At 38.5% G+C, this 16829-nt stretch overlaps 1 protein-coding gene across 2 annotated transcripts in view; it reads right to left on the reverse strand.

The window, feature by feature from the left end:
- The window catches only part of LOC121283185 (AP-2 complex subunit alpha-2-like), a 133986-nt gene that overhangs the window by 102976 nt on the left and 14181 nt on the right, over positions 1-16829 (reverse strand). For both annotated transcript variants that reach the window (XM_041197413.1, XM_041197414.1), the window contains exons 5-7: positions 15013-15142; positions 14822-14923; positions 7150-7258 (exon numbers count right to left, since the gene is read on the reverse strand). In XM_041197413.1, the coding sequence (XP_041053347.1) occupies positions 7150-7258; positions 14822-14923; positions 15013-15142 (341 nt within the window). The remainder of the gene's footprint in view (positions 1-7149; positions 7259-14821; positions 14924-15012; positions 15143-16829) is intronic.

Raw genomic sequence — 16829 nt, forward strand, 5'->3', positions numbered from 1 at the left:
TATACAGACAGAAATTTAGGAATACGGAAAAACAGCCTGGGCAAACTTATATTGAGTTTGAAAGAGTAAAACAAAATAATTTTGACCGGTGGATACAGGCAGTAAAGATGGAGATGACATATGCAGCTCTCAGAGAGGCAACTCTTTTTGGAAGAATTTAAAGACTCAATTCCTTTGATAGTGAGAATTCATGTGGAAGAAGAGGGTTCAAACAGTAAGACAAGCAGCAGAGAAAGCTGATGATTATGAGTTAGTTCATAGATCTAAATCTTTTTTTGTCACCTTTCTAAATCAGAAAAGGATAGAAAGTGGGAAAGTGCATGGAAGATGGGTAGTCAGGGGAGAGGAATAGCTGGAAATTCCCAGGAAGTTTTTTCTCAGATCAAAAAGGAAGGTGCTGAGGGTAGAGGTGACACTCAAAAATTGAGGTGTTTCATTATAATAAAGTTGGACATATGAAGCCAGTGTATTGGAAATTGCAGGGAAAATCTGTTGGGATTATTGGGGTGCAGAAAAGTTCTTGAAGTAAAAGTATTGTCAGTTCTGAGGTTCAGGCACAGGAAAAACCAGAGGTTTGTGTACAGGTAAAGCAGGAAGAATCAGTGATAGGTAAAGAAGTGGGAATGTGTTCAAAATTTACTTAAGAACATTTTGAGGAACAGATTGCAGAAATGTTTAAAGATTTTGTGTGTGAAGGGAAAATCTTTCCACCTGTCCAGGGTGGAGTAGGTAAACATGTTAAAATTTTAAGAGACACAGGGGCTAGTCAATCCTTAATGTTGTGGGATAGTGATATTTGTTGTTCAGAAGGAGTAATGCAGGAGCAGGTGATAATAAGTGGGGTTCATGGAGAGGCTAAACCTATTCCATTGCAGAAGGTGAATTTAAGGAGCAAGTGGAAAACAGGCAAAGTCATTGTTGGAGTGGTGGAAAAATTGCCCATTGCAGGGGTTCAATTTATTTTGGGTAATGATGTAGCTGGGTTCCAGATGTGAGTAATGCCTATGGTAGTTGAGATATTTGTAGAAGTGTTTTCAACAAAAGAGTTGCAAAGAGAGCATCCTGGATTGTTTCCAGATTGTGTGATAACAAGATCACAGGCTCATAGGATGAAACAAGAAGAACAGGAAGTTCAAAGGCAGAGAGAAGATGTGGAAGTCCAATTAGCTGGCACTGTTTTTGATGACATTGTTCAAGAAGAAAGACTGGAAGACAAAGCAGCTGAGGTGTTTAAGTCAAGGCAGATGGTGGAGTTGCAGAAAAAGGATTCTCAAATAAAACAGCTATATCAGACAGCTTACTCAGAAACAGAGGCAAAGTGTATTCCAAAATGTTATTACCTTAAAGGTAATGTTTTAATGAGAAAATGGAGGTATCATCATTCTTCAGCAAATGAAAGCTGGAAGGAGGTGCATCAGATTGTAATACCATTTGGACATAAAAATGAGATTCTGAGGATAGCTCATGAAATTCCAATTGGGGGACATTTAGGAATTAGACAGGCACAGGCAGAAGTACAAAAACATTTTTATTGGCCTGGATTGCTTAGGGATGTAATCAAATTATGTAGAACATGTCACACATGTCAGGTGATAGAGAAACCAAAAACAGTGATTAAGCCAGCACCTTTAATTCCAATTCCAACATTGGAAGAACCTTTCACTAGGGTCATGATTGATTGTGTAGGACCCCTCCCTAAGACTAAAAGCGGAAATCAGTACTTAGTGACAACAATCAATGTGTCTACAAGGTTTCTTGAAGCGATAACTTTGAGAAATATTACAACAAAGGAAATCATGGAAGAGTTGACTAAGTTTTGTTACAAGATATGGTTCACCTAAAGAAATACTATCAGATCAGGGTTCAAATATCATGTCAATCAGACTAGGGTTCAAATTTCATGTCACAGCAGTTTAAGGAATTAATGAAGTTTGGGAATAAAACAGTTTAAGTCAACAAGCTTACCATTCTGAGTCACAAGGGGCTTTGGAAAGATGGCATCAAACTCTAAAAGCTACGATGAGGGCATATAGTCAGGATTATCCACAGGATTAGGGTCGGAGAATTTTATTCATGTTATCTGTTATTAGGGACGCTCCTAATGCACCTACTGGTTTTAGTCCTTTTGAACTAGTTCATGGTCGTGAGGTAAGGGGACCACAAATTAAGTCATGAAAAATTGGCGGATCAAAATTTGGGAACTACTCTCCTGGATTATGTATCAAACTTCAGTGAGATTGGACAGAGAATGTGAATTAGCTAGGGAACGTTTAAAGATGTCACAGCACGGTGACTCATTAAAGGCAAGATTTAGAGGGCCTTACAGGACTTAAAAGAAACTGAGTGAAGTAAATTATTTAATAAATACTTGAGATAGAAGAAAGAAGCAGAGGGTGTGTCATGTAAATATACTTAAAAGTACTTTGACAGGGAAGCGGTCCAAAGGAGGTGTTAGTGGTGGTAGATAAAGGGAAAGAGGTAGAAATGTAGGATTCTGAAATTGATTTTCCTGCAATTAAATTGGATAATGAGGGAGTGCTTGAAAATGCAAATGTAATATTGAGTTACCTTCCAAACAGGTTTCAAAGTGATTTGGAGAAGCTATTGCAGTCACACAAAGCTATTTATGGGAATAAGCTAGGGAGGACAAAATTAGCTATATATGATGCATGTGTAGAGGTTCCATCCTCGATAAGGCAACATCCTTATAGACTAAATCTGGCAAAATTATCACAGAAAATTATTTCAAAACGATATCATTGAGTCTAGTTGCAGTAACTGGAGTACACCTATTGTGCTTGTACCGAAACTGGGTGGAACACAAAGACTGTGTGTAGGTTATCAAAAGGTGAATGTGGTGACAAAAGTGGATTCATATCCTATACCAAGGTTGGAAGATTGCACTGGGAAAATGGGACAATCAAAATTTATCACAAAGGTTGACTTGCTAAGAGGATATTGGCAAGTACCGCTATCAGAGACAGCAAAGGAGATATCAGCTTTTGGGACACCAGATGGACTTTATCAGTTTAAAGCCATGCTGTTTGGTTTGAAAAATGCACCTGCACATTTCAAAACCTGACAAAGTAATTGCAGGTCTGAGCAAATGTGTTGTTTATATTGACGACTTGATAGTTTTCAATCGGACATGGGCGGAGCATTTACAACATCTGGAAGAATTACTTAATCGATTGCAAGCTAATTTGTTGATGAACTTGGCTAAAAGTGAGTTTTCAAAAGCTTAAGTTACATATTGAAGCCATACCATTGGACATGGTTAAGGTGGCTCCAAGAGATGTGAAAGTCAAGGCTATCGTGGATTTCCCCGAGCCTACAACAAAGCATGAAGTTCTGATATTTCTGGGCATGAGTGAGTTTTACCAGAAATTTGTAGCAAATTTTAGCAGTGTGGTTGCTCCATTGAATTATGTAAAAAAGAACAAGAAGTTTCAATGGACACTGGAGCGTCAGAAGGCATTTGGCAGTTTGAAAACAGTATTGACTATGACACCAATTTTGGCAGTACCAAATTATGCCAAGCAATTTAAGTTGGCTGTTGATGCAAGTAATATAGGCATTGGGGCCATACTGTTACAAAGCGACGACAGTGGAATTGGAAAACCGATCGGGTATTTTTCACAAAAGTTGAATGTACAACAAAGAAGATATTCAACGATTGAAAAGGAAACTTCAGGTCTGGTGTTAGCATTGCAGAATTTTGAAATTTATGTTGCAAACAATTCATCAGAAACGATTGTTTATACAGACCACAATCCTTTAAAGTTTCTGAACAAATTTCGAGGCAAAAGTGCAAGGCTATTCAGATGAAGTTTTTTGCTGCAAACATTTAATCTACAAATTATGCATGTGACTGGACAAGAAAATCTGATGGCAGGTGCTTTGTCAAGAGTTTGAAGCTTAAAGAGAAAAATTGGACATTTAAAAACTGGACACTGGACTGGAATGATTTGTTGATACGAAGGGTTTGTATATTGTTATGTTAATACATGCACCTAGTAATGTAATAGTGTAATAAATTTGGAGCTAATATAAGATAGGTTCAGAAAATGAAATCATCGTTTCAAATTATGACGGTTTATTTTTTAATAAGGAGGGAAATGTCAGGAAGAAATAATGCTTTTCATAATGTTATTGGAATTTATTGTAAAGCACAATAATAATGGGGAGTACGTGTTTGTGGGGGGGCTTAATTGAATTAAAAATAGCTGGTCTGAAGGCTTTGATGTAAGAAGAGAAGCTAGGCTTGAAATGCTAAATAAGTAAACATGGGTGAAGTTTTAGAATATGAGGTGTAAAGGGAACATTTGCATTTTTAAATAAACCACAGAGTAGCTTGAATTCAAAGGTGGGGGTGAAATGTTACACCTAGCAAGAAAAAGTTAAGAAACAGTGTGTTTATTTTTCCCAAAGATTAGTGGTAAAATTAGTATTATGATAGGTTTTATTATTAGAGGTAAAATCCAAAAACATAGTGAAACAATGGGAATTTGCATTCAAAGGGGAAAATATGTATAAAGGAGAGAAGGCTGTGTGTAAGGGCAGGCATTTTAATATCTAACACACGTGTGAAAAGCCGCCAGCACCTAAGCCTCAAGCTGCTGTCTACAAAGAACTGAGGTTAAGAAAACTCACTTTGAATTTGACTGTTCAGGGTCTCGTGTTGCTTTGCCTGGGTCTTTCAAAATCTACGTTGATTTACTCATGCCTTAACGGAGGTGTAACTGGGAGTTAGATTAATCAAGGGAGCTGGGAGTTATCATAGTAGTAATTTGTAGACCTATGTATGTACTTAAAATTATTTCTTTTATTAATAAACATTTAATTTAGTTTTGTAAAAACCCGCTAAGACTCGGTGGACTTAATACTACTGAATTCAAGACATGCACCTTGAAATAAATATACAAATTGCAGAACAGTTGTTTCACGTTTCCCTTTGGGATTTGAGCAGTTCAGCATTTACCATCAGCTGTGTCATAATTGCAGAGTTGGAGAGAAAACAGGGTTACTGAAGGCAACTAGCCATGAAAACAGTAGATTCTGTCATGAACACTTCAATCACAGAAAACAGCTTATCTTCAGCAACTTAACATCCTAGAAGAATTTGCATTTTAAAAGGCGCTGTTTCTGACAGGGTTAATGCTTGAACTCTGATTGCTTTTCTTGGAAGAGACATCCATTTACAAGAAAAGGTATTTAAACAGTTGTAAAGAAACTACAAGTCCTGACCCTGGTCAACCGTGTACAAAGGAGGTTTTCTGGCTCTGGAAAAAAAACTATGCATAAAACTGCATTTGATGTGGGTTTTTCTTTTGCTTTTAAGAGAAGGTCCAATTGCTTGTGAGGAAGACAGCAGCCTTTTTGCAGTCCAGCGCCAGTCTACAGCCAGAAGTGAATAAAAGCTGCTCCTGAGTTGCTCTATGTGCTGGATTTGAGTACCCTTGAGTGTTCCTCGAGCCCATCTGAAAAGCAGTACAAGAGTCAGCAACTGTCTCGCGGACCAACCGTATAACCCGGATGCCATTTCAAGGATCCCACCGTGTACACATTTCCCCTTTGAACCACTGACTTTGAACCTTTGGCAGAATTCTTCTGCTTTTATTTTTTGTGTGTATGTGTGACTTATTTCGAAAGACCTTCATATTTCATACTGCATGTTAATAAGCTTTGCCTTTCTATTTAAGTCTGGTTTAATAATAAACTAGTAATTTTGTTTATTGAAAAAAACTGCTCATTCAGAGGTCATTCTGAAAACACGTTTGGCCATATAGCTAGCTTGGGAAATCATTTAAATATATGTTGCGACCCATGGACTAGTGAGACGAGAGGCAGACAGTGCACTCCTACCATCCCAGTTGTAACATTCACAGCTGTGCTGTTGTGCATGTCCGGCGGGACAAAGCTTAAGCCAATCGTGAAATTCGAGATAAACGCTCCCAAAACAGTAAACCCCAAAGGCGTGGTCATCCACGTTCACAATAAAGGATGGATGGATGAAGATGGCTTGAGAATATGATTAAAGAAAGTGTGGAGTTTCCAGCCAGTAGGATTACGAAAAGAAAAAAGTCTTCTCATCTGGGACACGTTCAAATCACACCTCGTTAATGACTTTGTTGCTGAAGTTAGATCACAAAACAGTGACACTGCAGTGGTTCGCAGTGGTCGAATCAGGCTTGTTCAAACATTGGTGTCTCTCTAAACAAACCCTTCAAGAATTGAGAACAAAGTGCAATGACTGCACGATTGTTGGAGAGAAGACATTCACCAAGGAGGCAGCCCTACGGCCTCTGACGTTAGCAACCCTGTGTGAATGGGTTGAAGAAGCCTGGGATGAAATTGGAACAGCGGCTGTCGTCAAATCATTCAAGAATGTGGGCGATCCAATGCACTTGATGGCATATAAGGTGATTATTAGTGGGTATGGCTGATGGTGACGTGGTTGCTGGTGAAGATGATGTTGATTATCCATATAATGATGCCAATCAAGGAGATTAGGACTTGTTATTTTGTTCTGAAGACAAGGAGGACAGCAATTTTTATGGATTTGAATACACGTTGAGTGCATGCTTTGCTGCCAATGAACAAAAACTGCATGAAATTGTATAAATTTTTATATATGGCTTTTCTATTTGATTAGTGTACATAAATTAATATCCATTTCTACTGTGGTTATTACTTATTTACAAATAAAAATTGAATCATAAAAATACTTCTTGGATTCATTTGTGCTACTTTTGGAGGTGGGGTTGGTGGGAACAATCTCCAACCCGGTAAAGCTGTGATAGTGTGAGGATTTCAACCCCTTGAAAATAATACTCGTGTACTTTTTTGGCTAAAAGTTGAGTCTTAAAAACGCGAATTTTACACGAGTACACATGGTGTTACCCAGTGAGACCTTCGTGGCCAGCAGCTTTCTGCTATTTCATCCAAATCGCCACTCTTCATTAGTGAGCCCAGTGAATGACAACAAGCAATTCACCACAAAATACACAGATCAAGGACAAAACATGGGGTCATTTGCTATAAACAGATTGCTCGAAACTGGATGATGGTGTTATCCATGAAAATGATTACAGTTCACCCCAGCGGGGAACTGGGTGGCTCCCCTGGCAAAGGTATGGATGGCCTCACCTGGTGGAGGATAGCACTGCAACAGCCGAAGAAGCTTCACTGAAAGCCAAGGTGCCGGGACAAAGTAATAGGTGTAGTCCTGGAGGTCAGTCGAAGCAGATGATACAATCTGAAATAACAAAAAGTATGACACAGTTCAAATAAAGGCAGGAAGTCCTATGCAACCTGACCAAACCAACCAAGGGACCCATCACCAAGATAGTGTGATCCTATTCTTTTTCAATCACACATCAAGACACTTCATTTAAAAATTTGCTACTGAGTATTAACAACCATTTTTCAATTCTGAATCAAGTATTCTAACCATTCTAGTGTCCACAGGCCTAGTTTGCCTACATCACAATCACTGCACTGCTAAATGCACAGTGCTTCAAGATGTCACTCAGCACCATATAATTTCTAATCCTTGTTTTCACAGTAGCTACTGTAATGGAAGGTCGTCACGAGTGTATGAAAACCCTCATTCAAACATCAACGTGTAATACAGGGAGTCAGATAAGAATGCCAGATATCATGAGAGTAGAGAACATAAATGAGGTGAGCGAATTGAAGTACATCAAAAGAGTTAATGGGTAGATAGAGAGAAATTATTTTCTCCAGTGGCAAAGTGCAGAATCAGGAGACATAACCTTAAAATTAGAGTAAAGCCATTTCAGGGTGATGTCAGGAAGTACCCCATCACAAAAAGACAACTGCAAATTGAGAACTCTCATCCCTAAAATGTTTTTGAGACTGAGGATGAATTGATAATTTCATTTGAATTCGTGCTCCACACGACAATATTCACGTTCCCACATTAAACTATACTCCACACTACAATAATCACAATCCCACATGAAAACATACTCCGTATGAGCATAAGAAATAGGAGCAGAATTAGGCCATTCAGCCGCTCAAGTCTGCCCCACATTCAATAAGATCATGGCTGATCTGTCCTAGGCCTCAACTCCTCTTTTATGCCAGCACCACATAGCCCTCAACTCGCTGATATTTCAAAAATGTATCTATCTCCTCCTTAAATACTTTCATTAATCTAGCCTCCACAACTCTGAGGTAGAGAATTCCAGACATTCACTACCTCAGAGAAGAAATTCCTTCACACGTCAGGTTTAAATGAGTGCTCCCCTATTCTGTAACGACGGCCCTTAGTTCGAGATTCCCCCACTAGTGGAAACATCTTCTCAACATCTCTACACAACAATAATCACATTCCCGCACTAAGCTGTACCCACAATACAATACTCACAAACCCTCTCTGAACTGTACTTCATACTACGACATCCACATTACCACACTAAACTGCACTCCACGCAATATTCACCTTACCATACTAAATTAAACTCCGCACTGCAGGGTTCGCATTCCCACCATAAAACTACTCCACATTACAACATTCACATTCCCACAATAAACCTACTCCACACTACAACATTCACATTCCCACACTAAAACTATGCTTCACATAATAGGGTTCACATTCCCATGCTAAACTACACTCAACACTATAGGATTCAAAATCCCACGCTAAACTAAACCCTCACTACAGGATTCACATTCCCACACTAAACCATACTCCACACTACAACATTCACATTTCCACACTATAGGATTCACAATCCCATGCTAAACTACAGTCCACACTATGGGATTCACATTCTCAGATTCAAATATACACCACGCATCAACATTCACATTCCCACACTATATTCCACACTAAACTATAGATCACATTAAAGGATTGACATTCCCACACTAAACCATACTCCACGCTACAATATTCACATTTCCACACTAAACTATCCTCCGCACTACAACATTCATATTCCCACACTAAACGATACTCCATACTACAACATTCACATCCCCACACTACAACATTCACATTCTCACACTATACCCCACACTATAGGATTCACAATCCCACACTAAACTATAGTCCACACTAGTGGGCATTCCCACACAAATCTATGTCCCACACTACAATATTCACATTTCCACACTAAACAATACTCATCATGATAATATTCACATTCCCACACTAAATTATACTCCACACTACAGGACTCACATTCCAGTACTAAACTATACTACACACTACAATATTCACATTCCTATGCTAAACTATGCTCCACACTAAAACATTCACAGTCTCACACTAAACTGTACTCCAGAGTTGAATATTCACATTGCCACATTAAACTATACTCCACACTATAGGATTCACATTCCCACACTAAACTATATTCCACACTATAAGATTCGCATTCCAGCACTAAACTATACTACACACTACAACATTCACATTCACACCTTAAACTATACTCCACACTACAGGATTCAAATTCCCACACTAAACTATACTCCACACAACAATATTCACATTCCCACACTACAATATTCATATTCCTACACTAAATTATACTCCACACTACAATATTCACATTCCCATGGTAAACTACGCTCCACGCTACAATAATCACATTCTCACACTAAACTACAGCCCACACTACAATATTCACATTCCAACACTAAACCATACTCAACACGACAATATTCACATTCCCACAGTAAATTACAGTCCAGGCTGCAATATTCACATTAAGACACTAAACTATATTCCACACTAAAATATTCATATTCCCACACTACAGGATTCATATTCCCAAAGTAAACTATACTCTGCACTACAATAATCACATTCTCACACTAAATTACAGTCCACACTGCGAAATTCACATTCCAACACTAAACTATACCCAACACTACAATATTCACATTCCCAAACTAAACTATGCTCCACACTAAAACATTCACATTCTCACATTAAACTGTACTCCACACTAAATTATTCATATACCCACACAAGACTCGACAATAAAATATTCACATTCTCACACTAAACTATACTCCACACGACAATATTCACATTCCCAAACTAAACTGTACTCAACACGATAATATTCACATTCCCACACTAAATTAGACTCCACACCACAGGACTCACATTCCAGCACTAAACTATACTACACACTACAATATTCACATTCCTCTGCGAAACTATGCTCCACACTAAAACATTCACATTCTCACACTAAACTGTACTCCGGAGTTGAACATTCACATTGCCACATTAAACTATACTCAACACAACATTCACATACCTCACATGACAATATTCACATTCCCACACTAAACTATACTTCACACTACAATATTCACATTCTCACACTAAACTATACCTCACACTATAATATTCACATTCCCACACTAAACTATACTCCACACTATAGGATTCACATTGCAGCACTAAACTATACTCTGTGCTAAAACATTCACATTCCCGCACTAATCTAAACGCCACACTGCAATATTCACATTCACACACTAAACTATACTCCACATGACAATACTGACATTCCCACACTACAATATTCATATTCCTACACTAAATTATACTCCACACTACAATATTCACATTCCCACACTAAGCTACAGTCCACACTGCTATATTCACATTTCAACACTAAGCTATACTCAACACGACAATATTCACATTCCCACAGTAAAGTACACTCCAGACTGCAATATTCACATTAAGACACTAAACTATATTCCACACTAAAATATTCACATTCCCACACTAAACTATACTCTGCACTACAATAATCACATTCTCACAGTAACTTATAGTCCACACGGCAAAATTCACATTCCAACATTAAACTATATGCAACGCTACAATATCCACATTCCAAAAATTAAACTGTACTCCACACTACAATATTCACATTCCCAAACTAAACTATACCCCGCGCTAAAATGTTCACATTCCCACACTAAAGTTTACTCCACAATTTAGAATTCATATTTCCCCACTAAACTATGCTACACACCACAATATTCACCATTCTCACGCTAAACTATACTCCACTCTACAATATTCACATTTCAAAACTAAACTAGACTCCATACAATATTCACATTCCCACACTATAATATTCATATTCCTACACTAAACTATACTCCACACTACAATGTTTACATTCCCACACTACAGAATTCACATTCCCTCAGTAAACTATACTCCGCACTACAGTAATCACATTCTCAAACTAAGCTACAGTCCACACGGCAATATTCACATTGAGACGCTAAACTATACTCCACACTAGAATATTCACATTCCCATACTAAACAATACTTCACACTACAATATTCACATTCCCAAACTAAACTATTCTCCACACAACATATTCACATTCCCGCACTAAACTATACTCCGCACTAGGATAATCACATTCTCATACTAAATTATAGTCCACACGGCAATATTAACATTCTAACATTAAACTATACGCCGCACTACAGGATTCACATTCCCACACTAAATTATACCCCGCACTAAAATATTCACATTTCCACACTAATCCATACTCCACACAGTAGGATTCACATTCCCACATTAAACTATACTCAACATGACAATATTCGCATTCCCACATTAAACTATACTCTACACTAAAATATTCACATTCCCAAACTAAACTATACGTCACACTATAGGATTCACATTCCAGCACTAAACTATACTACACACTACAACATTCACATTCCCACACTAAACTATACTCCACGCTAAAATATTCACATTCCCACACTAAACTATGCGTCACACTATAGGATTCACATTCCAGCGCTAAACTATACTACACATAACATTCACATTCCCACACTAAACTATACTCCACACTACAACATTCACATTCCCACACTAAACTACACTCCACACTAAAATATTCACATTCCCACACTAAACTATACATCACACTATAGGATTCACATTCCAGTGCTAAACTATACAACACACTACAACATTCACAATCCCACACTAAACAATACTCCACACTATAGGATTCACATTCCAGCACTAAAATATACTACACACAACATTCACATTCCCACACTAATCTAGACTCCACGGTAAAATATTCACATTCCCACACTAAACTGTACTCCACACGACAATATGCACACTCACACTAAACTATACCCAACACTACAATATTCACATTCCCACACTAAACTATACTTCACGCTACAATATTCACATTCCAAAACTAAACTAGACTCCACACGACAATATTCACATTCCCACACTCCAATAATCATATTCCTACACTAAACCATACTCCACACAACAATCTTCACATTCCCACGCTACAGGATTCACATTCCCATAGTAAACTATACTCCACACTACAGTAAACACATTCTCACACTAAGCTACAGTCCATACGGCAATATTCACATTCCGACACTAAACTATACTCACAACAATATTCACATTCCCATAGTAAGCTATACTCCACACTACAATATTCACGTTCCCAAACTAAACTATACTCCACACTACAGGATTCACATTCCCGCACTAAGCTATACTCCACAGTACAGGATTCACATTCCCATAGTAAACAATACTCCGCACTACAGTAATCACATTCGCACACTAAGCTACAGTCCACACTGCAATATTCACATTCCAACACTAAACTATATTCAACACAACAATATTCACATTCCCACACTAAGCTATACTCCATACTATAGCATTCACATTCCCACACTAAGCTATACTCCGCACTACAGGATTCACATTCCCACTCTATACTATACTCCACACTCTCGCATTCACAGTCCCACACTAAACTATACTCCATACTACAATATTCACATTCCCACACTAAACTATACTCCACAATACAATACTGGAGGAACAGCACTTCATCTTCCGACTAGGCACTTTACAGCCTTCAGGACTGAATATTGAGTTCAACAATTTTAGATCATGCACTCTCTCCTCCATCCCCATCCACTTTCCGATCCCCCTTTTTTCCAATAATTTACATAGATTTTTCTTTTCCCACCTGTTTCCATTATTTTTAAATGTATTTCCATCCATTATTTTATCTCTGCCTTTTAGCCTATTTCGATCCCTTCTCCCACCCCACCCCCACTAGGGCTATCTGTACCTTTATTATCACATTCCTTAGATAACATCACCAGCTTCAACACCTCTTTGTCCTTTTGTCTATGACATCTCTTGGTTATCTCCAACTATCACTGGCCTCTATCCAGCTCTATCAGTCCCACCCCTCCCTTAAACCAGTTTATATTTCACCTCTTTTCTATCTTTCCTTAGTTCTGTTGAAGAGTCATTCAGACTCGAAACATTAACTGTGTTCCTCTCCGCAAGTGCTGTCCGACCTGCTGAATTTTTCCAGGTTTTTTTGGGGGGATTTCCAGCATCTGCAGTTTTTTGCTTTTATCTCCACAACATAATATTCATACTCCCACATTAAACTATACTCCACACTACAATATTCACATCCCCACATCAAAGTACAATCCACACTACGGGATTCACATTTCCTCTTAAAAACTTCACAGTACCCTATAGCCTTCTCATTCCAACGCTAAATTTTATCACATCCTCCAGAGCTGATGTTCCCAAACCACAATGCTCCGTCACTTAGGACTAGAGTTTCACAGGAATCAACGCTGGCCTTACCATGCACTTACATGCCATGGCTGAATAAAAAATAGATAGGTCATGCCTAGTGTATCTGGTTTAATTTTCCAAAGATGGTGACTAAAGTAGTGGACAGGGGACTACTAGTGATGTTATTTACCTGGGCTATCAGAGAGACATCTTGCAATGTCTTGCAAGACATCTATTCATTGTATTCTTTAATGACTTAGATATTATGATAAAAGGCTATATATATATATAAACTTGACACAAAGTTAGGCAGTATTATGAGTTGTGTAGATGGAAGCACAAAATTAAATAGTATTACTGATAGATTAAATGAATAGGTAAAAAATGTGACAAATGGATTTCAATGTAAATAAATGTAAGATTTTCCATTTTAGACTTAGAAAGGATAAAACAGGATACTTTTTAATTGGTGAAAAATGAGAAAAAGTGGAGGTTCAAAGAATTTGAGGTCCAGGTACACGGCTCATTAAAATGACATGAGTGGGTACAAAATTTAATCAAAAGGGCTCATGGAATGCTGCTCCTTATTTTTAGAGGACTAGAAGTGGGTAGAAAATGTGCTTCAGCTACACAAAGCCCTGGTCAGACCACACCTAGGATATTGTGAGCAGACCTGAGCACCACACCTAAGAAAGGATGCATTGGCCTTAGAGGGAGTGCAGGATAGCTTTACTAGAACTGTAGTCAAAGGGCAAAAAACTACAAGGAACAAATAAATAAACTAGGGTTGTATTCCTTGGAATTTAGAAGGTTACAGAGCATTTGATCAAAGGGATAGATTGGTAGAAACCATTTCTGCTCGTTGGGGAGTCTAGGACTGGGCACATAGTCAAAATAATTCAGAGTCAGGCCTTTTAGTGTTGAAATTAGGAGATGTTTCTTCATGAAAAGGGTGACAAGAAGCTTGGAACTCTCTTCTGCAAAATGTAACTGATGCTAGATCAATTCCCACACTAAACTACATCCTGCCCTATAGGATTCATGTTCCCACAATAAACTATACTTGACCCTCCAGGGTGTGTGCAGTTGCACTCTTTCTCATTTTACATTTCTCTTCATGTCAGCTGACAGTGAAGTGCTACACACAAACAAAGCAAAAGAACATATTACCCGGCTCAACCTTGAAATCGCCATTGAAACACAAGTTTTAAACTCTTCAGGGTTCTTCTGCACAAGTATAGTGATCAGGTTGGTAGCAGCAGTTACAACACCCTGGATGGAGGAGACATAGGGCAATCAAAAAAACTATAATGATCCTTCAGTGATTATACATTATTGGAAGGAAATCTTGAATGGTGTACCAAGTGCTGGTCATTCAAAAGATGAACCACTCGTGACGTCCATTCTTCCATGGGTACCAGATCAGGAGATGTTCTGTACAACCGCAACAGACATAGAGCAGCACTCTGCTTCGCACTGTCCATAGTATCCCTGAAACATGAATATACAACCTATAACAGAGGAAACAACACAACCCAACGACTCCTTTCTCAGGCTGACAAAAAGCAACACTGGAACTGAAAAAGAATTGAAAATCTTCAAAATGCACACCAACATCTGAAAGATTGCCTCTTCAGCAAAACTTGCAAAGAGTCACACCCAAAGCGGTAAAATGGTTTGCTCGTCCAGAGGCTGTTGGAACCTGCTGTGTATATTACAAATTAGCAGTGATTGCTCAATTACTTTGAATGTGTTCTCTAAATGCTGCTGCCTTGCCTCCCTATAAAATAGCACACTGTATCCCTGTCATATCCATCTGATAATATGGTCAAGACCAGAAATGTGCCACACAGGAAACAGTGAGCACAGCCAAACTTGATGCAACAATCAAGCTCCAATAGTGTCAGAAGTTTAACTGGGATTGTCCAAGTTACTAACTAGCTCTTCCTTTCTCTTGCACATTAATGATAAGGCCCAAAATAATGATGTGGAAATGACAACTTACACCACCATTGTGCTGGACCGTTTGTGGGATCAAGGTACAATGAGTTAAAGCAGCTTTCTGCTAAGCAGTGCTGTGCAAGTGGACCTAAGGTTACTGATGGAATGTGTGAAAGTCATTCATCCGTGTTTTTAGTTTGGGACATGTTGATCCATTCACTGTGCTTACAAGTAATAAAATTGTGGACCACGTAACTATGGTAACAGAATGATTAGGAGAGATAGAGGGAACATAAGTGCATCATGTCTCCATGTTGTTATTCTGATGTCACTTTTATGCATCAATACGAACTATTATTTAGAGGTAGCATGCATGGAATGTACAAATAGCAGGAGCTGTAATTTAATCGCTGTATGTTGTACTTATGCTGGGATTGCGAAGTGTTATCTATCCAAGTTCTCATTTCAATGGCAAGTTCATGAAAGACCCTGTACACACAATGGCTTGTGTAGTGCAATGTCTCATTAAAGATCTGATTCTGCAGTTATTGCCTGTGTATTCTGAGGTTTGAAGTAACAAAATGAATTGAAACAAGAAAACAGTCCCAACATATTGGTGAAAGTGAAATAATATTTTCAAAGTTCATTAAGTTGAAGTTGAAAGGATCAAGTGGCCCTAACATCCTGGTGGGCCAATGTGATATTTTTGAGTTCATTCAGTCTGTGCTGGTTCAAGAAGTGTTTCTCACAGATCAGTTTGAAGAGTGAGTATTCGCTTTGCTGAATTCCCCACCATCAACATCCTGAGGGTTACTGTTGACCAAAAACCTAACTGAAACAGTCATATAAATACAGTGGCCACAAGAACAGATCTGAGGCTGGGAATTCTGCAATGACTAATTCAGTTCCCAACTCCCCAAAGGCTGTCCACCATCTACAAGGCACAAATCATGAGTGTGATGGAATATTTTCCACTTGCCTGGACAAGTGTAGCTCTAACAACACTCAAGAAGTTCAACATGATCCAGGACAAAGAGTCTGCTTGATCAACACACCATTCATCATGGAGCAGAAAGATATGGGTGGGTCAGGGGTGCTGTGGTGTCATAGGGGTCATGCATGCAGATGGGAATAGAAGGGGAGGGGGGAATAATCAAGAATTTAAAAGCAAACAAATAAAATGGTATCACCGACCTGAAATTAAGTTACTAGATATCGATGGGCACAAAGTGAACGG

The sequence above is a fragment of the Carcharodon carcharias genome, chromosome 10 (genome assembly GCF_017639515.1).
Source record: "Carcharodon carcharias isolate sCarCar2 chromosome 10, sCarCar2.pri, whole genome shotgun sequence".
Lineage (NCBI taxonomy): Eukaryota > Metazoa > Chordata > Chondrichthyes > Lamniformes > Lamnidae > Carcharodon > Carcharodon carcharias.